The following is a 24887-nucleotide window of genomic DNA, read 5'->3' as shown; positions in this document are numbered from 1 at the left end:
TGTTGCATTGTATTGATACCTTTTACCTTTATCCAGTGTTGGGACTAATGCATACCAAAAGTAATGCAATTACTGTAATGCATTACTTTTTGCTGTAATGTGGTAATGTAAGGCATTACAAAAACTTATTGCATTGTAATTGTAATTGTAATATTTTATTTGGTAAAAAATATCAGCAACCTGTGTAACAATGGATTTTTAATGAGAAATTAATTAAATTAATTAAGCTGCGTGTTCTTATACAAATTCAAACATTCAAACATACAAACATTAGTAGAGGAGAAAAAAATTTGAGCAAATGTTAACTTTTTGTTAGTGCTAGAGAACAGCTGATCAGGGAGAAGATGACTGCGGCGGCAGAGTCAGACTCTACATTCGCAAGATGGACATATGCTCATTATTTTCAGTTCGTCAGTGAAAGGGAGACAGAGAACATTACAGTTAAGTGCACTTTCTGTGCAAAAACAAAATATTTCTGTACCTCGCAAAATAGCACAAGTAATTTAACAAAACATCTAGCGCAGTGCCAGCTTTCTTTAGGTGTTTGGTTACAATATATAGTAGTAGTCTCTAGTAATATTCATTTCAATATGAATACATCTAAATTTACAGTATCTCTATCACAATATGTATTGTGCCAACAATACATATGGGCGTATACTTGTGGGCAACAAGTGGCCATTACACTGTACTGTTATTAGCGTTAAGGCTAACTTAGTCAATCTATGTGTAAATCTAAATATGCAAAATCCATATTTCCAGTTATTTTTAGTGAAAGTAACACTGCCCATATCAACACTGGGGACAATTTAACAGTCCCGTCCAAAAGTATTAGAACAGCAAGGCAAATTCCCTTGTTTTTGTTGTTCACTGAAGACACTTGGGTTTAAGATCAAAAGATGAGTATGAGACAAGAGGTCAGAAAGTCAGCTTTTATTTTCTGGTATTTACATCTTGATGTGATAACAACTTGATTTACACCACAGCAGTTTTAGGTGAGCAAAAGTAATGGAACATGTGACTGACAGGTGTTTCTTGTTGACCAGGTGTTGCCTTTAAGGTTACTTGTTCAAACATTAAATAGCTCTCCATAACTAGTCTATTTTTTGGCCTGGGTTGAAACCTATGAAGTATGCATTTCTTGTTAAGAGGATAAACCAACACAAAGACCATAGAGTTGTCCATGGGAGAAAAGCAAGTCAATTTCAAGCTGAGAAAAGAAGGAAAATCAATCAGAGCCATTGGGCATAGCAAGCACAACAATTTGGAATGTCCTGAATAAGAAAAACTACTGGTGTACTGAGCAACAGACGTCGAACAGGTCGGCCAAGGAAAACAACAGTAGTTGATGACAGAAATATTGGGAGAGCTCTGAAGAAAACCCCCAAAACATCAGTGAGTGACATCACCAACAACCTCCACAATGCAGGGGTGAAGGTATCACAATCCACTGTTCTAGTAAGACTCCGAGAGCAGAAATATAAAGGCCATACCGAAAGATGCAAACCAGCTTTAAGAATCTGAAGGCCGGATTGAAATTTGCAAAGAAGTACAGAGATGAGCCACAAAAGTTCTGGTACACAATCTTATGGACTGATGAGGCCAAGATTAATCTCTATCAAAGTGATGGAAAGGCCAAAGTGTGGAGAAAGAAAGGAACTGCTTATGATCCAAAGCATACAAGCTCATCTGTGAAGCATGGTGGAGGTAATGCCATGGCTTGGTCGAGTATAGCCGCTTCTGGAACAGGCTCATTAATATTCATTGATGATGTAACTGATGATGTCAACAGCAGAATGAATTCCGAAGTGTACAGAAACATTTTGTCTGCCAATTTAAGGAGATATGCATCCAAACTGTCAGGAGGAATTTTATCATGTATTTTACCACAGACTTCATCAGGGGAAAAAAGGAAGGTTGTAGACTGGCAAAAAGTCAGTCACCTGATCTTAACCCAACTGAGCAAAACAAACAAGAACTGAAAGAAACTGCAGTCAAAGCCTGCAATAGTATCACAAATGAAGAATGCAACAGTTTGGTGATGTTGTGAATGTCTCCAGTCCAGTGAACAACAAAAACAAGGGAATTTGCCTTGCTGTTCCATTATTTGTGGAGGGGACTGTACATCAATTTGTTGAGTCTGTGGCTTCTGGGCCTACTAGGCCTCTGACTAACAGACGTGCATCAACATCACATCTTCAGCTTTTATCAAGTATTGGTACATCCTCATAAGATAAATCATGACTCGTAAAATGCTAAAACAACCCCAACAAAAGATTGGATGATGTTATTAGAGATGTCTGGGAGCTGAAGACCAGTTTGGAATTTATTCAAGAAAAGTTTGAAGGGAATAGAATGGGGTGCAATACGATTGTGACCAAAGTAAAGACATTTGAGATCACCATAATGGCAATGGATGTAATAGGGTACTGGTTCAAATCTACTCCACGTCCATGGAGGATCCTTGAGCTGAGGTTCACCTAACACCCCCAAAGCGCTGCCAGGGTGCTGCATGTATGGTTCAAGTGTAGTCACAACTGCTTTAAATAAGGCAGGCCCACTTTCGAACAGAAAATTACTACATATAATAAAAAGTGATATCAAACTGATTATTTACATGGAGGATCTCTAAACAAAAATACTTCATTATGACAGATATTTAGTGTCCGCTAAACGACTAATGACTAAACAATGATGAAGGCTTTCCCGTAGCTTGAACTTTCTTAAAGCTTTTCCCACCTTTATAAGGACCATTCTTACCTTCTCGTCCTTGAGACTGCTTATCTTACTGGTGAACCTTTGGGAGTACTTGACAGCCTTGCTGTGGTTGAGCTTCCGATTTATGTGCGTCATAATCTTGTCCTCCAGCATAAGACGCAAAGAGCTCTGTTTTTCTACCTGCCGTTGCTGATCCTTCAGTTCAGCCTGGTGTGTACTGGCTTCCTAGAAAAATTAAGGAGTAAAGATAGGAGAATGAAGGAACACATAAGGGTCTACACACTGGAAAAACACAGGAGCCTTTGTGTTCTATCTACCTTTGTGTGTGTGGAGAGAGTACACTCTATTGCACACAGAGTGCGGAGACATGTGCTGTAGTGGGCCTGCAGAGCCTCTTGCTGAACCTGTTTCTGACTGATCAGCTTTTTGGAAGTAGCTCCATCTATCTGAGACCAGTTCAACTGCACAGTCAGTGACTCATTTTGCTCTTGCTCTGCAGTTGTGGACTTCTTGTAGCTTTCAATCTCTCTGTCCAGCAAGGCCACCTGATGCACGACCGCTCTGAAGGAATCAAGCAGTAATGAAATTGGATATGTCTGTGAAGGTTCTCAGTCATCCAGGTCATGGTAATCCAAAAGACGTTTAAAGAAAGGCAATTGAACTTGCAACTGAAACATCGCAAAGATACTGTTAAAGAAACATGTCTCCTGGAGGGACATCATCGGTTACATGTACACTATGAGCACATTTAAAGTGATTTGATTAGTGATGAGATTAATATTCAGCCATCCTTTTCATTAGTTCTCACCGCATGGCCTTCTTCATGGCACTGAAGTCCTCATCTCGTCTCCTCATACTCATGAGGCTGCTGTTCCACTGCTGCAGTAGCTGTTTACGGACCATCAGCAGAGACTCAATTTCCATCTCCGCCTTGAGAAATAAACAAGAAAGGTGTTAAGAATGCTCTTGTTTTGATACTTCACTAAACTTTATACTTATACTACACTTAAACCTCAAAAACCCCTCTAAACAGCCTCAGTTACTCTTCCTTTCACACAATTCAGCACCACTGTACTCTGCCGGATTTAAGCTCAGTCATGCCCCTTGATAGTTCATTTTGTCATACAGTCAGTCATGTGCCAGTCATTTCTGATTTCTATTATTGTTGTTGTTACTAATTTTTGCCTGCAGTCTCCTTCAGCCTGACTTCAGACCTCCTGACTCTCTGCTTCCTTGACTCACTCTGCTTGGCTCCCTGCTGTATAACCCCCTGATTCAGTTGGCTCTTCTCCACAGCTCTACCCTCTACATCAGCTACCTGCTGTCACTACTGTGACAGCAGGTAGCTGTAGTGACGCCAGTGAAAAAAAATATATAATTTTTTTCCCCCAGCTTCCCATCTCTATGTTTCATACTCTTTTTCTTTCACTAGCCCATTTGTTTTATTAGTTCTGAAGGAATCAAATAATGCAGACAATAGTATACTGTGTGTGTGTGTGTGTGTGTGTGTGCGAGAGAGAGAGAGAGAGAGAGAGAGAGAGAGAGAGAGAAAGTGAGACAGAGAGACTGATTTGAGTCTTTGAGCATGCAGGTGGACACTGTTTCACAGTTACCTCAGACAGGGCCTCTTTGGCTGCCTGTGTCTCCCCTTCTTGAGCGCTGGCCTGGGTCTCATACAAGGCTTTCTGCTGTGTCAGTTGCTCCATCTCATTTGTTAGGCGCTCCACATACAAATCCTGAAGAAACAGGTGTTTTTATAACAGTGTGTTTTTATAACAGTAACCTAATAGATTATATTTTAATGAAATTTAAACTTTGAAAGATCAGATGTTTTTAACGTGTCTTGTCCACCTGCTTCAGTTTCTGGTCTTCTGCCTGAGTCTTCTCAGCTTCCACTTTGCATCTGGCATTATTCATGATTTTGACTTTAGAATGAAAATCTTCACTGACTCCTTGTGCAAAGATAAGGTGCAGCATCACATTGTCTAACTCAGCCTGTAGCTGAGACACTAGGAGAAGATAGGGGAGTCAGCATTAACAAAATTAACATCAGTTTACATATACTTCCAACCACTGATAATTGTGGTTTAAACCCGAGCTCTTGATCAAGTGGAAAAAGTCAAATCGTGACACACTAAAGTCTTGACCCATGAGTTTCAGTCTATACAACTTCACCCAAAACTATCAATGTATATGGAGTTGTGTCACTTTTCAGAAGTTACCATAATACAAGTAAAATTACAACAGAATTAAAACTGTTCTTACTGGTGACAGCTCTAATACCAAGTGCTTCTAGATGGGTATACAATATACCTCTTTGCCCGGGCATGATTGCACTTTTTTTTTTTTTTTATTCATTTATTTATTTTTTATTATTTGTTTATTTGGTGAGGGCAGTGCAAATTACTTGGTACACTTTATACAAACACATGACATTGTGTAAATATGCCAGATTTAGCGACAAACTAATTTCCATCCGTAGTCCTCAGACATTGGGAAACAAGCATAACATAACATAAACATACAGACACAGCAGCCAATATCTACAACACTATATGAAAGCAACAAATAACATTTCAGTACAATAAATTAAAGGCTGCGTAAAAGTGGGATACTATTTTTAGTGTATTAAAGTGGATATTCACATACTTTCACAATCTCGATTAGTTTTCAACCATTTATTGAGTTGTTTTGTAAAAGCAGTGAACCTTTGACAGAGATGGTGTTTTGACCGGTCTTTATAATCCCCTCTGGAGGATGATCTGGAGACTGATCTGGAACTGAGTCATTTCATCTAATAGAGGTTTTATAGAGGGAACACGTTTTGTTTAAAAGTTTTTTAAAGCTTAATAAATGGCACTTCTCTAAAGTAGCACAATGGTGAAATTAATATGTTTTTTGGCAAACACCTTGGTGGCGTTTTTGTGTACTATATGTTGCTGACTATAACTGTGCAACAGTGAAGTCATTTCCTTGATCACAAGACATGATGAACTAATAATGAGTCAGGCTCACCTTTGGCTTTAAGTCCCCTGTCCTGGCTGGTGATACTGGCATACTGACTCTTTGTGGCCTCCAGCTGATCCTGGGCCTGCCGATGTTTTGCTTCAGCCTGTGATTTGGTCTTATGGCGGTCTTCCAGTCTGTTCTGCATTCTGGCCAGCTGCTCCTGTACCCTGAACATCTCAATACCTGCTTCCTGTATGTGGCAGGCATCAGCCTTTTCTGTTGCCATCTGGGGCAGCGTGAAAGAGCACAGCAAAGAATGAAAAAAACAAACAAACAAACAAAAAACAATGAAAAATAAAAACAATAAAAAAAATGCTATGACACTTGACACGTGCATTCTTTGTCACAGAATTGATGTTATGTTAATTGATGTTATCATTTTATATAGAATAAATTATGTATTTGCAGCACTGAAGATAAATGCCAAAAGGGGCGGCTATGGATAGGTAGAGTGAGTTTTGTACTAACAGGTTAGTGGTTCAATCCCCGGGCACATGCTGAAATGTCCTTGAGAAAGACACAGAACTCCGAATTGCTCCCTGTGCGGAGCGCTGGTGAATGTGTGTGTGCTTGTGTGAGTGAATGGGTAGATGCATCTGTGACTGTAAAGCACTGAGTACCAACTGGTAGAAAGGCAAGAAAAACAAGGCCATTTAGCATTTACCAAAAGTGTGGGAGCTTAGCAACTGAATGCTCTGACACAGACAGTCGGACAGATAAGGCAATGAGTTCAATGACACAGCATGGTGTGAGAGTGCATGAATGTATATAAAGCTTGGTTTTGAAGGGCCTTCAAAGTTAAGTAGCAGTATATTGTAAACGTAATGTGTATGTGTGTTCAAATAGAGTAAAGAGGAAAAAGAACAGAAAATGGCAGAAAAAAATTGTTTACGAAAAATAGCCAACCTTTTCCTTTAGTCCCAGGTTGATCCTCTCCAGCTGTTGGCTGAGCTGGATGCTCAGAGCAGCTTGTTGCCTTCTGACCAGTGGCTAACAACAAATTAAGTGTGGTATCAATGAGATACAGTGAAAAAGATCTCATTTAATGTCCACAAACATGCCAGATGTACTGTCAAAAGTACACTGTGTGAATGGGATCACATTCAGCTCCGTGGAGAGCCACTTGAAGAGGAAAACTATTTTTTATTGACACCAGTGTCTACTCTTTGAGGAGAAGTAAGACAGAATCTATTTTAATCATCACTGATTGCATAAATATTGGAGGATAAGACACTAACATGTTCAGGGTCAAGAACTATGAACTCCTCTTCCTCATCTTCATCTTCTGGCAGTTGCTCCTGATCCTCTTCTGATGTACTGACGTTGAAAAGGCGAGGTGTCTCCAAGATCAGAGAAATATTTTCTTCCACTGAAACACACAAAATAAAAATGATTTATTTCTCATCTTTTCTTCTTCAATAACCACTTGTGCTTGAGAGGGCCACGGGATGGTTCTAGCCTTTTCTAGCTATCGCAGGGCTAACACAGAGAGACAAACAACCATTCACACCCACACCTACGGCCAGTTTAGAATCATCAACCATATACTGTGCAGGTATGCATCCTTTAAGCAGGGAGAGCCTGCCAAGGATTTCACTATCAATTTATTTCTGTCTGAAACTTTCCAGTTTAATTTCCACAGTATGTGGTTGTGATGTGTTGTGTCATGCTGTGGTGCTTTGTCATCAATCTCTCAGGAATTTTATGCGTGACTTACAAGAGTTTGCAGCTGCAGGGGAGTGTTCATATGCAATACTCAGGTCACTGTAAGGCTGCAGAAAGGGAAAATCTGACTGCGGTGATGACTGATCCTGTGGGTCACAGAGAAAACATATAATAATATATATATAATATACAGACAGAAACAGCAGCCTGCCGGGATAAAGTGATCTTGAATCTTGAATCTTGTATTGAAAAACGCAATGAAATATGATAACTCGTTTAAGTCCCTTGCTCAGTATGTATAGAGGGGCATATAAAACAAGGACCCAAATACTTAGGGTCTGGGACAAAAATGCAAATAAATCACAATAGAAGACCCGCCTCAACTTGACCCAAAGCATTAATAGTATTTTTTTTTTTTTTGTTGTTGCAAATTTTTCCTTTTTTCTATTATTATCAAATGCATTGCATGCAAACCCCGACTTGCGACTTGCGTTTATTAAATTTTGGCCCGCTATGAATTTGAGCATGACACCCTAGTGCTAGTTGGACCGGACGAGAGGTAGTGCATGAATCTGCAACCGCGAGTGTAAGTTGTCAACATGTTCGGCATTTGTTCTGCCTGGATCACATCAGCTAGACGGATTTTAATATCAGTGATGACATCTACATTTTTGTTTGTATTTGATTGCGTGCGTGTTACTTCAAGGGTATATAACTGTAGAGGCTCAATAATACAGATATTGAATAAAAGGCCATAGGGAGGTTTTCCTTGCCACCGTCGCCCTCAGGCTTGCTATGGAGGTTGCAGGCTGGTTTTTGTGAAGCGTCTTTAGACGATTTGTATTGTTATTGGCACTATATAAATAAAACTGAATTGAATTGAATTGAATTTATTGCAAAACAGATACACTTTAAAAAAAAAAATCTTATTTTCATGTATTTCAGTGGAAGAAAATTTGTGGTGAAAATACAATAAAACCTCTAAACTCTAGATGATCATGTGATTTTATGTGATTACACATACTACTTGTGTGAAAGTAAAAGCCTTTTTTGCTCAGACAATAACTACCATTCTATCCCTAATCTGTTCATATGTCATGCATCAACATATATTTTTTTAAGGTGACAGACAGTAGAGAGGCTGGAGGAGATGGAGGAGGAGAGGGTTCATTTCAGTTCATTTCTGTTACAGACCGGTGTAGGCATGTGTTTGGTTCTTTCAAATAGGAACTAGTGGACACTAATCTGCTTGTATTTGAGTATTAGTGACAAACACATTTACATTTCATTTATGTTTATTTACAGTTTGTATTGTATTTATGTATTTCCAGTATTGTTGATGGACAGTATGTTAGTATTGACAGTATGATGCAGAGTTGCACTACAGCCCTACAGCCCTGCATCACAGAGTAAAGATGAGAACTCTTCAAAGTTGTCAACTTTCAGGAGTGCTACCTTGGAGCACTTTTGTGTCCTTTTTGTATTAATTTGACTGGTAATTTAAATGATCTGGTAAAATAAAACCAACAGCCAAAATAATCACAGAATTAGCATGATTAACAACTGTACAAAAGTAGTTAACAAAACGGTGTCCAAGGTGATCCGGTTGTTTGGCCAGTTGCAATACTGGCATGTATCGTCCCGCATGCTGTTGCCTTGTCCACTGAGGGAGGGATGTAAGACCCAAGAATACATCTCTATCCGCCTGTAGAGTCCTGAAGCCGGGCATAGACGTACTGTGGTCCATATGAACCTAGGCCATACACTTCTCCAAAACAATCCCTCTCTGGCCTTGCTACAGGCGGATCAGGGTGCACAGACAGCACTAACAGCTGATCACTGGAATACACTAATGGACACAAGGCCACTACGCCAAACTCCACAGCCAGTGCCACAGCGAAAAACAAAAAGTCCAGAAAAAAATGACAATAAAAATATAAAAACAAGACAAAACGACCAAAAACCATGTTGATTGGTTCTCAGAACAGAAAGAGAAACAACAACAACAACAACAACAAAAACAAACAACCAATAACACAATAAGAATAACCTAAAAAAGTAAAAACCGGATAAGACCTGGTTCCTCCCAGTGGCACCCTGTGACTCCTGGATGCGATGCACACTGACACCTCCCTGATGCTCACCGGCACCCACTGACACCCTGTGACTACCTGTCAGGATCTTTCAGTGGCACTGATGCCTCGTGACCACTAGGTTAAATCCTGATACTGACGCCCTGGCTCGACACTGACGCCCTGTGCCTTATTGGCAGTGACTGCCACTCTTTTGAGAGATGCCGTGGCTCTTGACAAAGTTCGTAAAGTGCATTTTTATTCATTGTGTTGGAATTAAATTAGATTAAATTAAATTAAAAAGCAACCGGGAAGAGAAATACCCCGTTCAGTTTTGTTTGCAAGTTTATATTCAATATCGAGTAACAATGAACACCGCTAATGTATTTATTTGTTATTTTTGTCATATCAAACTATATGTAATTCTGCACCTATTGTTATATTGCTGTTATTATAGTTACGATTAGCAGTAATGACAACCAACTCCCGTTTCATTAATGAAATCCTAAATAATAAATAAATGGTGGATCATAATTGTCCAGTGTCCATGAGGTGGTTTTGAGCAAACAAAACAAAACAGAGGCAATGTGCACAGTGCCTCGGAGGCATAAAGATCCATGGAAACGATCCACCATTTATGTATTTTTTTTTAAGTTTTTGTTTTTCATATCCTTTCATACTCTAGATAGCGGTCTTACTCCAGGTCAGTGCAGTCAGCCTTCGCACGGTGTAACATTCAGCAGCAAGGATAATCAGTATCATCTGTCTTCTCCATACAGGCACCCACCACGCTGTGTGGTCACGATCGTGACCACCCACAAAAATACTTCTCACCCACTCACATTCTTAGTTCTCAGCCCACTCATGCCACTGGTTCCCATATGTTAGACTGAGATTTTTCTGTGACACCGGCCTGTTGCAATTTAATGACCAGCCAGAGGGCTACAGAGCTTGGCGATGCTCTTTCCTAAATGCAGTAGGAGGCCTCAAGCTGTCATACAAAGAGGAAATGTATCTCCTGGTCAAATGGCTGGGTAAAGAATCTGCCAAGCATGCTAAATGCATCAGATCCATCCACATAAATCAGCTGGGATCGGGGCTGCGAATGATATGGACCAGGCTCAGCTGAGGCAATTGAGAAAGGTTTGCATTTTGCATGAAACCCATAGAGGAAGGAAAAAACTTCCTCAAGGAGAATGGCATCTGTTTTAAGTGTTGTGCATGTACATCACACACTGCGAAAGAGTGCCAGTGTAAGGTGCACTGAGTTTGATAGCGACAGACACCTTACTGTTCTCCATCCAAGTCTAGCGTCATAGATCCATGAGGTAGAGAAACCTTAATCAGAGCATGGTGGGGAGCCAGAGCCCACTCAAATGTCAGAGGTCACAGCTCAATGTACAGAAGTCTGTAGAGGAGACCTCATTGACAGGGGTTGTTCAAAGATTCTCTTAGCCAAGGTCTATCCTGCAGGAGGCTATGATCAGGCGAAGAAGGTTTACATCATCCTGGATGAACAAAGTAATAGATCATTGGCTCGCTCTGACTTCTTTGACACCTTCAGCGTCCAAGGCCCCAATGCTTTATATTCTTTGAAGACATGGGCAGGACAGCCTCTGGCTTCTTCACAGTCACTGGACGGTGGAATAGTTCAGCCTCTTCCGAGACTGTTGGAATGCAATGAGATACCAGATAACCGAACAAAGATTCTGACACCCACTGCTGCCTTTTCCCATTGTCACCTAAAACCTATAGCGCATCTCATTCCAGAGATGGAGCCCAACGTTCCCATCATGCTACTCCTTGGTCGCGAGATCATCAGGCTACACAAGGTATGTAAGCGGATCAACGGCCCTCCAGATGCTCCTTATGCTAAAGCTCGACCTGGGATGGGTAACTGTGGGCAATGTCAGTTTGAGAAGAGCTCACAAGACACTAAGGGTGAATACTTTCTTTATCAACATGTTTGAAAAAGATCGTCCAACCATCTTCAAGCCCTGTCCCAGTGTTCTTAATGTGAAAGAGCAATATGGTCCCAAGTCCTTAGAGCTCCCTGTCACACACCTTAGAGAGGATACTTCTCTACATCATACGCTGTTCCAGCTCATTAGTAATGACAATAAATGCAGTCGCTATATCGAGGATCTCACCTTTATGGTGATAATGGAACAGGGTCTCAAGAAGGATGAGAGTAACAGCTGGGTAGCTCCTCTGCCTTTTCAGCAGCCAAGAAGACGGCTCCGAGGCAGATCCCAGGCTCTCAACCGCTTCTTCTCTTTCAAACGAAGCCTTGAGGGAGAGCCAGAGATGAGTCAACACTTTTTCTCACTGATGGAAAAAATATTTGAGAATGGACATGCCAAGGTTGCCACTGCACACAAGGAAAAGGAGGAATGGTGGTATCTACCTACCTTTGGAGTTTACCATCCAAAAAAACCTGGCAACATCTGTGTTGTGTTTGATTCTAGTGCCCAATATGATGCAGTGTCTCTTAATGATGTCCCACTGCTTCCTTGTTAGGGAACAGGATAGTAACTTCTTATGCTTCTTTTGGTTCAGAGACAATGATCCTGCTGAAGATGTTATTGAGTATCGCATGACCGTGCATGTCTTTGGGACCAGTCACAGTCCAGCAGTTGCCACCTACTGCCTCAGACAGTCCACGAGGGAAGGAGAACCACACAAGGATCCTGAGGTGAGGCAGTTTGTTGGCTGTGACTTCTATGTAGATGATAGGCTGAAGATGCTTCCCACTCCTGCTGGTGCAATCAGTCTGTTGAAGAGGACCAGGGACGTTCTTGCCATCTCCAATTTGAGGCTGCACAACATTGCCTTGAACAGTAAAGAGGTTATGGATGCCTTCCCACCTCCGGATCTTGCCAGTGACCTAAAGGGCCTGGATCTAGGCTCAGACACTCCTCCAGTACACTGGAGCCCGGGCCTTAATTGGGGTTTGAAGTCTGACACGTTCACCTTTAAAGTCGACATCAATGAGAAGCCTTTCACACGCCGGGGTGTCCTGTCAGTAATGAACAGTGTGTATGACCTACTTGGATTTTTGGTTCCAGTCACTATTCAAGGGAAGCATATCCTAAGAGAGCTCACACAAGAGAAGGGTGACTGGGATTCACCGTTGTCGGAGAAGATGGAGGAACAATGGGCATCCTGGCGAGAGGTCAGCTGAATCTTAGAACGTTTCGCCACTCATCCGAGTAGCTTCTTCAGTTCTGATAAACTAGTGGGAAATTGAGGTTTAAATAGGAAAAACTCTGTGGGTATGACCCACCCGAAACTTGCATGACCAGAAACTGGGGTCACTAATTTCCATAATGGCTGGTACTTACCTGTCCTTGAATGGGGGGAACTGTGCGCCTAGGCTACTTACCGTATGAATAGAGCTCTAATGAGGCTATTGTCAATGGGAGCCTGGAGGCTCAATGTGTAAATGGTGTTGAAACTTCTTGGGGACAGAAGTCAAAACTGAATTATAAATAGATGGTAAATTAAATCTCAGTCCACCTCCTCTGTTTAGAGAAGGTTTTTCCACTTTGACATAGATGGCTTCCTTTATTCCTCTCTCAAACCATCTGTCCTCTCTGGCCAGGACTTTGACGTTGGTATCTTCAAAGGAGTGTCCTCTGTCCTTCAGGTGGAGGTGGACCGCTGAGTCGTTCCCTGATGAGCTGGCTCTCCTGTGTTGGGCCATGCGTTTGTGGATGGGTTGTTTTATTTTCCCAATGTACAAGTCTATCCAAGCAGCTGGTTATTGGGCCACAGGTGTGAAGAGACGTGTAAGCAGCATCATACACCATTGTGTCATTTGTCACAGACTACCTGGCAGCCACAAAACACAAAAGATGTCCGACTTGCCAGTTGATCAATGGAGCCTTCATTTACCAACATGAGGTTGGATGTTTTTGGTCCCTGGGAGGTTGAGGCATGGAGGACAAGAGGTGGTCTAGCCCACTGTAAAAGATGGGCTGTGATATTCACCTGTATGTCTGTGAGAGCTGACAAACTTCTGTTGAGAGGTACCTTGAAGAAAACGGCTGATCATGGCTCTTCAAACCTCCACATGTGTCTCACATAGGGGGTTCATGGGAGAGGATGATATATAGCCATGTTCCTTCAACTCAGACCTTCCAAGCTAACACAAGGTCCTTGTCACACTGATGGCAGAGGTGGCAGCCATTATCAACACCAGGCCCCTCATACCTGTGTCTGTTGATCCAAGTGATCCTCGCATACTTACTCCTACCACTCTGTTGACTCAGAAGACAAGTTTCACCTCAGTTCCTCCAGGCAACTCTGGAGTCAAAGACACCTTTAAACACCAATGGCACAAACCTTCTGGAGCAAATGGAGGGCCAATATCTCTCAACACTGCAGCCAAGGAGAAAGTGGCAGAATGCTTAGCCTAACCTAGAGCCTAGTAGCGTTGTGCTCCTCAAAAGATCAGTATCTTGAGAGGAATGAATGGCCCCTGGGAATAATTACTCAGGTTTTCCCCAGCAAAGACGGCAATGTACGTAAAGCAGAGATCAAGGTTGCCCGGAAAATTGGAACAAAATTGTTCTTGAGACCTTTGTCCGAGATTGGTTTTCTTCTCCCCCCTAAATAAATGTGACTTTCTTGTTGAAGGGTTAGTAGTGGGATTTAATCACGCCAGACGGGGAGTGTGCTGTTACAGTTGTTCTTTACTGCCCTTAGTAGTGAGCAATGAGTTAGGTTTCTTTTTCTCGGGAAACAAGCAGATGTTCCAGTACTGGGTTTTCATGCTGTTAGACCTGACCACCAGAATCAGATGCCTGCTCGCCTTTCATCTTCTGTGGATTGTCTGTATGTATAACCTCCATTTTTCTGTGCCATTATTTGAAATTTCATGATGTTTGACTGTATGTGTTTTGTGATGGCAACTGAATTGTTGTCATGCTAGCTAACTGTAGCTTGCATTGTTGTCATGCTAGCTAACTGTAGTTTGTGTTGTTGTCATGCTTGCTAACTGTAGCTTGTATTGATTTCGCATTTGTATTTATTATAGTTTCACATCTTCATACATTATTAAATTTGTGGACTACGCGTACGTCTTCAGCGTCATGCTGTCAATGAGACAATATAATGGGGTAGGCTCCCAGTGCCACGGAGGCATAACAATGCACTATATTTGTCTTGTCTAATCCTTATCCACTTATCCGAGTCGCGGGGGCAGCAGCTTTAGGAGGGAGGTCCTCTCCCCGGGCCACTTCCACCAGCTCCTCTGGAGGAATCCCCAGGCGCTCCCAGGCCAGATGGGAGACATAATCCCTCCATCGCGTCCTGGGGTGACCCCAAGGCCTCCCAACAGTGGGACATGCCTGGAACACCTCTAAAGGGAGACGTCCGGGGGGCATCCTCACCAGATGCCCGAACCACCTCAACTGACTCCTTGCGATGTGGAGGAGCAGCGGTTCTACTCTGGGCTCCTCCCGAGTGTCCGTGCTCCTTACCCTATCTCTAAGGCTGAACCTGGCCACCCTACGGAGGAAACTAATTTTGGCCGCTTGTATCTGCAATCTTTTTCTTTTGGTCATCACCCAAAGCTGATGATCATAGGTGAGGATTGGAACATAGATCGACCAGTAAATTGAGAGCTTTGCCTTTCTGCTTAGCTGTCTCTTTACCACGACGGACCAGTTAAGCGCTCGCAACACTGCAGATGCCACTCTGATCCGTCTGTCGATCTCTCGCTCCATTCTACCCTCCCAAGGTACTTGAACTCTTCCACTTGAGGCAGGACTTCCTTCCCGAGCCGGAGTGAGCAATCCACTCTTTCTTCCGACTGAGAACCATGGCCTCAGACTTGGAGGTGCTGATCTACATCCCAGCCGCTTCATATTCGGCTGCAAACTGCCCCAGCAAGAGCTGGAGGTCGCAGTTCAATGAAGCTAAGAGGACCACATCATCTGCAAAAAGCAGGGACGAGATCCTCTGATCACCGAACTTGACACCCTCCTCCACCCGGCTGCGCCTAGAAATTCTGTCCATAAAAGTTATGAACAGAACCGATGACAAAGGGCAGCCCTGGCAGAGTCCAACCCCCACTGGGAACAACTCCGACTTACAACCTGCTACACGGACCAAACTCGCACTCCTTTGGTACAGGCACTAAATGGCCCTTAGCAAGGGGCCATCCACCCCATACTCCCAGAGCACCCCCTACAGGATGCTCCTGGGGACACGGTCGTAGGCCTTCTCCAAATCCACAAAACACATGTGGACTGGTTGGGCAAACTCCCATTTCCCCTCCAGCACCCTAGCGAAGGTAAAGAGCTGGTCCATGGTTCCATGTCCGGGACGAAAACCACATTGTTCTTCCTTGAGGTTCAACCATCCGGATGGTTAAACCTCAAGGAGGAACAAAGTGGTTTTCAATGATCAATGTGATCCCCCTATACACACACACCCTCTGGTCCCCTTTCTTAAAGATGGGAACCACCACCCTGGTCTGCCTCTCCAAAGGCACTGCCCCTGATGACCATGCAATGTTGTAGAGGCGTGTCAACCAAGACAGCCCTACAACATCCAGAGCCTTGAGATACACAGGGCGGATCTCAACCTATCCTGGGGCTCCACCGCCAGGTCACCACCTCAGCGACTTCTGCCCCAGAGATTGGACGGTCGAACCTCGGGCCCTCCGGCACTGTTTCCCCTATGGAATGCATGTTGGTGGGATTGAGGAGCTCCTCAAAGTATTCCTTCCACCACCGGGCAAGTGGAGATGTCAGCAGCTCCCTGCCCCCACCGAAAATGGTGTGGGCAAGTTGCCATCTTCCGCCCCTGGACGCTGGACGATTTGCCAGAACCTCTTTGGAGCCGATCAATAGTCTTCTTCCATGGCCTCACCGAACTCCTCCCACACCCGAGTTTTTGCCTCAGCGACTGCCCTGGCAGCAGGCCATTTAGCCATCCGGTACCGGTCAGCGGCTTCTGGAGACCCACAGACCAACCATGTCCTGTAGGCCTCCTTCTTCAGCCGGACGGCTCCCTTCACCTCTGATGTCCACCAGCAGGTTCGGGGGTTACCACCACGACCAGCACCAGCGACATGGCGGGTACACAACTCACAACAGCCGCCTCGACAATGGCGGAGTGGAACATGGCCCATTCGGACTCAATGTCCCCCACCAACCCCGGGACGCAGTTGAAGCTCTGTCGGAGGTGGGAGTTAAAGACCATCTTGACAGGTTCTTCCGCCAGGCGTTCCCAGCAGACCCTCACTATTCGTTTGGACCTATCAGGTCTGCGTGGCGTCTGCCCCTGCCATCTGATCCAACTCACCACCAGGTGGCCCACCTCAACATATTCCCTCTTGATGGATATAGGATGCAGGTGGGGCCTGGAACCTCTGGAATTCCACTGTCATCTCTTTGGTTTTAGCCGAAAGTCGTTCACACCAGAGACAAAGTTGTTCACCAGATTCCGGTACTCCTGCTCCTGCCCATCCCTGGTACACCACACAATTGCAGTGGGGTGCCTCTGAGAACTCCTGCATATGACATGACCCTGTGTTGTAAATGAAGTTCATGGTGCACAAGGTGAACAGGACGGGAGAACACAGTCCCCTGTGATGCTCCAGTGCTGCTAACGATAGTCCCGGACCAGTGATGATTCAATGGTCAGAGCCCCCCTAGTCTTAAAGACAATGATATGAAGGTCAGTATAGAAAAGCAACCCCGCCTAAGCGACAAAATCATTCTATCTTTTGTTTCTCTGTTTGGACTGAACAGACCCTGTTGACTCTATGCCGCCTCATCTTGAGAGATACAAATCTGTCAATTACTTTTTCGTGCTGGAATCTCCCAACCACTTCCTCCTCAATGAACATCACAGCTAGGTGCTGGAGTCTGCTTTGGCCAATGGTCCTTTTCAGCCAAGTTTAGCTTACAGGCAGTATTCTTACATCTTGGCTTTAAAATCTACACATACGCCTACCAAAAGAATAACTGCAGCACAATAGCGCCAATATAAACTGTGGACAGTGGTTCATTGACAGCCAAACCCAAGTCCTGGTTCACAGTCAACACGAGCAACGCAATGCGATGCACATCCGTTCATAATGGAAATCAGAGATGGGGACTTGAGTCAGCTCAAATCATTGTTTTAATAACTTCTGACTTGACAAAAAAAAACAAAAAAAAAAAACTTGAGACTCAACTTAGACTTGAAAGGTCAAGACTCTGGACTTGATGACTTGATTGTTGTTCATTTCATGTTTTCAGTTAATATGAAATATAAAATAAATATCTCTAGCCTGTTACCCAGTATGTGAGTACACGCTGGGGATGGTGTCTTTACCACTCTACTAATCTACTTGCACTGCCCCTCCATCAGACGTCCATCATCATGTGAGGAGTGGGAAAGGTGCCAAATGTCTTTGCTTTTGGCTTTAACTACTACACATGTGAAGGGACAGGTTCACTGCAGAAAGCAAAACAAGCAAAACAACAATTTTGCCTGTCTACAACATCAAACACATTTGAAGAGCCATTCTGCCGAGAATGTAAATTAGCTAATATTAGCCTGTTAGTTATTGTAGTAGCTAATCTAGTTTTCTATCTTTAACTTGGTATGAGCATGGATACAGCATTTTCAGTACTTAAACATGGTTTTAAAAGGCTGTAAATTTTATGTGTCATGACTTGAGAACAGAAAATAAATTAAGTAAATGTGGTTTAATAAGGAGTAAGTTAATAGATAAAAACACAGATTTACAGAGTATGGAAAGGCTAGAAAAGTCTGCAGTGATTCTACACAGTTTGCAATCTCTCAGTTCGTCCAAGCTCGTCCTCTGGAAGTATATTCCGTAAACAATAGAAAGAGTTGTTTAAAATAGTAAGTGAAGTAATTTTAAAATATATTTGTGTTTTATTTGATTCCTTGTATATCACTGAATATACGAGTATTTAACATGTTGGTAACACTTTCTATGAAGGACGTATTTATAATGCCCTATGAATGCATTAATAATGTTTTATAAGGTGTCTATAAAGTATTGTAATGCTCATTATTACCATCTATATGTATTCACAACTCGTCATAACAAACTTCATGATGCATTATGACAACTAATTATGAATTTTAATCTGAATAATGCATTATAAATATGTCAATATCTGCCTAGTCACTTGTCAGTTTTGATTAGTTATGATGCATCATAACTAATTTGGTTTGCTAAATGCGTATAGTGATGCATAATGAGTTTTGACTCCTACTATAGTCCTTTATATCTGTAGCTATAAGTATATGTAATAAAGTTATAATATTGTATACATCTCCCTACAGCACACAATTATAAACAGCTATGCAATATCATAAGTGCTATTTGTCAGCTCTAAGTAAAGTGACAAGAATATGATATACAGATATAACAGATATAAATTTACTATGAGCAATTAAAATGTGCAATAAACTAAGTACCAAGTCTGGTATCTTTACCACATATGCACAGTATTATGAATTACTAGGTTAATATCATAGGTGTTATTTGTCAGCTATAGGTAAAGTAGTACAAACTAGAAAATTCCCTCTGGGAAATTTTGAAGGGGCTACGGGAGCTAATGCCGGGGGTACCGTCTCTGTCAACATGGAAATTAGCACACTTTGCCTACATTTACCACAATTAGCTTATGGTTAGCACAGTTAACTTACAGTGAGCACAGTTAACCTGCAGTTAGCACACTTAACTCACATTTAGCAGAGTTAGCTTACAGTTAGCATAGTTAGCCTAAATTTAGCACAATTGGCCTACATTTAGTTCAGGTAACCCACATGTCGCACACTTGACCCACATGTAGCACAGTTAGCACACTTAACCCACATTTAGCACAATTGGCATATGGTTAGCACAGTTAGCTTACAGTTAGCCTGTGTGTGAGAGAGTAATGTTTGTAATGTAGAGTAGCATGTTTGTACATCCTACGACTCTTCCTGAGTGTATCTGTAACTGTAATAACATAAAGTTCTGTGTTTGTGTGTGCATGGGGAGGTTTGTGTGTTGGTGTGTGTTGTTGTAACATAAATGTATGGGACACAGGGATCAGCTGTATTAACAGCAGAGACAACTGATTAATGAATTGGTCCCAGCTGTGGCCCAGAGCTGCAGCTCAGGGGTTGCCGTGGCAACTCACAGTGGTCGTCAATGACGACGGAAGCGCAGAGCCGGGACACAGAAAAGAGCGAGATTTTCCTCTTTTTGCCGGTCTCACATTTGGACTTACTGTGACAAAACCGTAGCTCCTATCAGAAGACCTTCCTGAAGACTTTGATATGTTTTTTTGTCCTTGTAGAATAAATATTTTGGACACACTTGCGAGTTAAAGACAATGGTCCCTTCACCTTCTCTCAGAAAATCTTTGCATTGGAGTGAATGGACAGTAGACAGGTACTTTACCGCGAACAGAGGCTCGCAGTTTAAATTCTGTAAGTCTCACTGCTTTGCCAAGAACATTGTGAGAGACACAACAAGTTTGTCTACAACTGTGGAAAAAAATCATGTGTCTAGTGTGTAAATTGTGGCTGGGCCGAGCATGGAATGAGAAAAATTTCAGGCGATTTCACACACGTTCTCTCACTCTTAATACGAACATTCTACACTCTAAAACAAGTTTTTTCAAAAAAGATCATGGACATTGAACAGTGATTGATCAACAACGATAAGACCTATCAAAACGAGATGATAATACACCAATACACAAGGCTGGTGTCTACATTTTAAAGTTTAAATAAAATCTCTAGGTGAAAGTATGCCTGAGCAGTAGACCTTTGAAAGTCTGTCTTTTTCGGGTTCTTTTTTTCATCCGTCCCATTCATAATTAAGGGGAAATTTTTTGCAAAATTCGTATTTCGGATAGAAAAGTAATAGCACACCGATCCCGATCAAGCCGCACGTTGTCCCAGTGATTTCGAATGGTTTCAATCATTAAACGCAAGAATATGAAAACGATCTGACTTGTGAGTGAAAACTAGCTATGTCTTGAAACTTTCATCTACCTATCTTAAGCCACCTACGTGTAATCTGCGGTGCCTGCATGTAATGCGGTAACATAATGTCTCATTGGGCTGCTTTAAGCCTTCTGTATTTATTTAGAAAAAAACGTGATCTCTTTATTAGTTTTAAATCAAATCTTTCTGCATAAAAACCAACCCAGCTAGAGCACTAAAGATTTGCCTCCGTCTTGTAGTTGCTGTGAAAACATCCCGTGAATCACCTCACCAACCCAAAGGCACTTTTAAGAGCCATATCTCTATCTTTCTATCAATCTGTCTGTCTATCTGACCGTCTGTCTGTGTGTGTGTCTGTCTTTATATTTTTTCTTTATTACTGTCTTGTAGTGTGTCTCTCAGTGTGTCATAATGCTGGGAGGGTGCATGGCAGACCTTTAAAATGGATGTTTGGCGGCATCGTGGTAACCGTTCATATAAACTTTTAAAAAAATAACACCTGAAAGGTCACACATACTTGGCCACATCATACATTATATAAGAAAATACAATGTGCATGAGTGCTAAGTAGGTATATTTTGATTAGGGGGAAGTTGGGTGTTTTACAAATTTCAGTAATTATGTTGCTTGTAGACTACTGTTGGCCTGTTGGCCTATTTACTGTTATATGATTTCACTCCAGTTTTATGCCTGCATTACATCATTTGCAAGACTGGCATGCATATGAAAATTTTCCGAAGATAGATTTCAATGGCATTGTGAGTTTTGTTCCAATAATAACCACCACGACGTAGTATAGGACCATACCGTGCCACTTTTGTGGCCTGTTTCATGTGTTTCATGTGTGATGTGCTCACAGCATTGAAAATCATTCTGATTATGTGTGTTGGTTTCAATGAAAATAAAGTGAACTAAATTCCTTTTGTTGTTACTGTCCAGGCTCTCACTTCATTGTGCCTCATATTTGTTTATAATAATCTCATATCTATTTATAACAACACCTTATTTGTACTACTTTACCTAAAGCTGACAAACAACACCTATGATATTAACATAGTAATTTATAATATTGTGCATATGGGGTAAAGATGCCAGAATTGGTACTTAGTTCATTGCACCTTTTAATTACTCATAGTCAATTTATATCTGTTAATAATAGTGTCATATTCTTGTCACTTTACTTAGAGCTGACAAATAGCACTTATGATATTGCATAGCATATAATGCACTATTCAGATTAAAATTATAATCATTCATAATAAGTTGTCATAATGCATCATGACGTTTGTTATGACAAGTTGTGAATACGTATAGATGGTAATACTGAGCATTACAATGCTTTATAGACATCTTATAAAATATTATATTATATTATAAAATATTATTTGGCAATTTTCCCTTTATTAAGACTGGATTCTGCAGGTAAGATTGCAATAATGTGACTAGTCTTGGACTTGACTTGAACCTGTGACTTGATTTGGACATCCCTTGCCCAAAAAAATGTTTACTTAAGACTTATTTCAAACGAAAACTAAATACAGCTTTAAATAAATCAAGATGACACAAAATAATGCACTCCTTCGTAGATATTTTTTGATATTTTTGCATTTCTTTTGTTTGTTTGTTTTTTTCCGTTTGCAGACATATTCATTAATACACGATCCCTTGTGCCATGATCTGAGGCCGTTGTGCCATGATCTGAGGCAAAAACTCCTTTATAAGCCCAGTCCAACTGGAGGACTGACCAGCGGTCAGCTACTAACTAGCCTAGCCAGCAGCAGTAGGCAATAAAGATGATGGGACATGCACCTACACTTCAACCAAACATCTCTCCCTTCTGCCAATATCAGAATTAAGATAAAACCAGACACCAGCTACATAGCTTAGTCCACAGCAGGAGGTAATGAGAGGTGGTGGGACATGCGACTACACTGCTCCTTTCTGCTAGGATCAGAAATAGAACACTACTAAACACCAGCTAATTAGCCTAGCCACAGAAGTAAAACACTAGAAAACACCAGCTAACTAGCCTAGCCACCAGCAGTAAGTAAGAAATGATGGGAATTGCGACTATCCTTCAATCAACATCCCTTCCTTCTGCCAAGATCAGAAGTAACACACAAGAAATGTGAGCAAACAAGCCTAGCCAACGGCAGTAGGCAGTGTGCGGCACATCATTGGGGTTTTCAAGTGGGCACCTTCCTTTAATGATGTTTTGTTAAGTCAGGCCCACGACACCTCAAGAAGGCTTTACAGTGAGCTCTAGCGTCTCGGAGTCAACCCCCTCAATGTAACCACTAGGCCACCGTGTGACTTTCAACTGACAGATTAGATTAACCCTACTACAACTGCTACCTATCAACAGTACACAGCTAGCCTTACCTTTAGCATGCTCCCCAGCTAGTGTGTTTCGTCCTTAGCCACAGCCACTCACTTGATCGCTCCACTGCCAGGGACATATCGTTTAGAGCGACCCTCTCTTGGAGCAATGGTGGATTTTGCAACAAATCCACGGCAGCCAACCTCCACTGGGCACACCCGGGCGCTCCAGCCTCGCTGCTCAGCCTCGATGCCAACTTTGCGGATCTATCTTGCGCTCATTCGCCTCCTCAACTCTGTCTTCCCACAAGACAGTTAATTCCACAAAGTACACTTTCCTTTCTATCTCGGACCACAACAGCAAATCCGGTCTTTTGAGGGTCACGGCCAGCTGTTGTGGAATGCTTAACCTGCCATCTAAATCGGACCTCAGCTCCCAGGCTCCACCCACACTTAGCTGCCCCGCGCTGTGCCTGGTTCTTGCTGATCTGGCCCAATGGTCTGGCCTTATCTGCCTCCCGAACGAACATAATATGCCTATTCTCCTTTCTAGCAGATGAGGAATTTGCTTCAATCCGTTTTTCCTCAATTGCAGCTGCTAAGCATTTCAGAACATGGTTGTGACACCAGGTATATCCCTTGGGAGAGGCTAACCCTGCAACCTGTCAGAATATGGCTAAGCGTGTATACACTAGAACGAAGTGGGCAGGCAGCATCCTCCCCTAACCATTGGTTTAGGTTCTGAGGAGATGGCAGCAAATCATAAATAGCTCCTATCATAAATCTAATCCTTCTAGCCTCCATGCTCCACAGCTCTCTCCAAGACAACTTTCTTTTCTCTACACTCTCCCAGTTCACCCACTGTCCTTGCATAGCCTGCAACACTGCCTTAGGGCACCTCATTGCTTCCTCTTGCCTATGGATGCCTTGCTCCACAGAGGTTTCCCTGCAACCAATCCCAGGCCTCCACGCCCCTGATGCACATGACCTATGATATACCTAAGCCTGAGGGCAGCCTGTGCTTCCTGAACCGCATCTCTCGGATTTCACTTCCTCCTTCCTCACTTTTCCTCCCTGTTGTACAGCCCCCTCCCTGTTGGGGGCTGTATGCCTAACTACTGGATCTTTCGACTGAGTAAGAGTCATCTCCAGTCTAGCCTTAGCACACTTAAATTCCACTGTTAGACTAGTTACCGGGAGCTCCAGTATGCCTTTCCCATACAAGGCTGCAACGTTTAAGCAGCGTCAGACACTAAGCCATCTCCTAATTGATGAATTAATCATCCTTTCAAGCTTCTCAACCTTATATAAACAACGTTATAATCATTGTACAGTGGATTTCACTCGCAATGGCTCAACAAATTTACCTGGCTTAGGCACGGTGCGGATGGCATGACATGCTACGTCTGCCAAAAGCATTGTGCAGCCGCAGCGCAGCAACTTGCTGGTGGGTTTGTGAGGCAGCTGTCCACAAGCTACAGACTGGATTCCCTTAAACGCCACGAAATGAGAGACACTCATAAAGCGGCAGAGGAGAAAGAGAAACAACTTAGAGAAGGTAGTACTTTACAAAGCTATACTTAGTGGTTTACAAGACATGAAGGCTGCTTCAAAATAATATATGAATGTCTGAAGCAAAAATGGCCCCATCACACCAGCTATGAGTCCATTATTAATCTATTCAAGCGATTGGGCTGTGCTTATTTTGATGGTTTAAATGTAAGTCTGCAGCTAAACAATAATGATGGAGCTGAACATCTTCAAATTACTGTCAGTTAATCTAATCACTTTTCTGCCCCTAGGTCAGTGCCAACACCAAATACACAAGCAGCCACATAATCAATGAAATGGTGCAGATCATTGGTGACATTGTGGATGATCATCTATTGGCAGAACTGTCAAAATCCCCAGTGTGGGGATTAATGATTGATGCGAACACAGACATCTGTCACCCAACAACTGGGTATTACTGTGAGGTGAGACTACTCTTTATGAATAAAAAATCAAACTAAATAATAATAATAAAATATATATTAAAACTATTTAAATTATTTTGACCATAAATATTTATTTCTATAGTTTTTTGGGACCAGATGAACTGGGAAACACTACAGTGTAAACCAA

General features: G+C 42.3%; 1 protein-coding gene across 2 annotated transcripts in view; it reads right to left on the bottom strand.

The window, feature by feature from the left end:
* ccdc40 (coiled-coil domain containing 40) overlaps positions 1–24887 on the bottom strand; it is a 43872-nt gene that overhangs the window by 13960 nt on the left and 5025 nt on the right. For both annotated transcript variants that reach the window (XM_047579354.1, XM_047579355.1), the window contains exons 3-11: positions 7445–7538; positions 6966–7096; positions 6634–6717; positions 5734–5953; positions 4570–4727; positions 4332–4454; positions 3527–3648; positions 3036–3279; positions 2761–2943 (exon numbers count right to left, since the gene is read on the bottom strand). In XM_047579354.1, the coding sequence (XP_047435310.1) occupies positions 2761–2943; positions 3036–3279; positions 3527–3648; positions 4332–4454; positions 4570–4727; positions 5734–5953; positions 6634–6717; positions 6966–7096; positions 7445–7538 (1359 nt within the window). The remainder of the gene's footprint in view (positions 1–2760; positions 2944–3035; positions 3280–3526; positions 3649–4331; positions 4455–4569; positions 4728–5733; positions 5954–6633; positions 6718–6965; positions 7097–7444; positions 7539–24887) is intronic.

Source organism: Mugil cephalus, chromosome 2 (genome assembly GCF_022458985.1).
Source record: "Mugil cephalus isolate CIBA_MC_2020 chromosome 2, CIBA_Mcephalus_1.1, whole genome shotgun sequence".
NCBI classification, from domain to species: Eukaryota; Metazoa; Chordata; class Actinopteri; order Mugiliformes; family Mugilidae; genus Mugil; species Mugil cephalus.
Note: the sequence above shows the minus strand (reverse complement) of the source record. Positions and strands in the feature narration are given on the sequence as shown.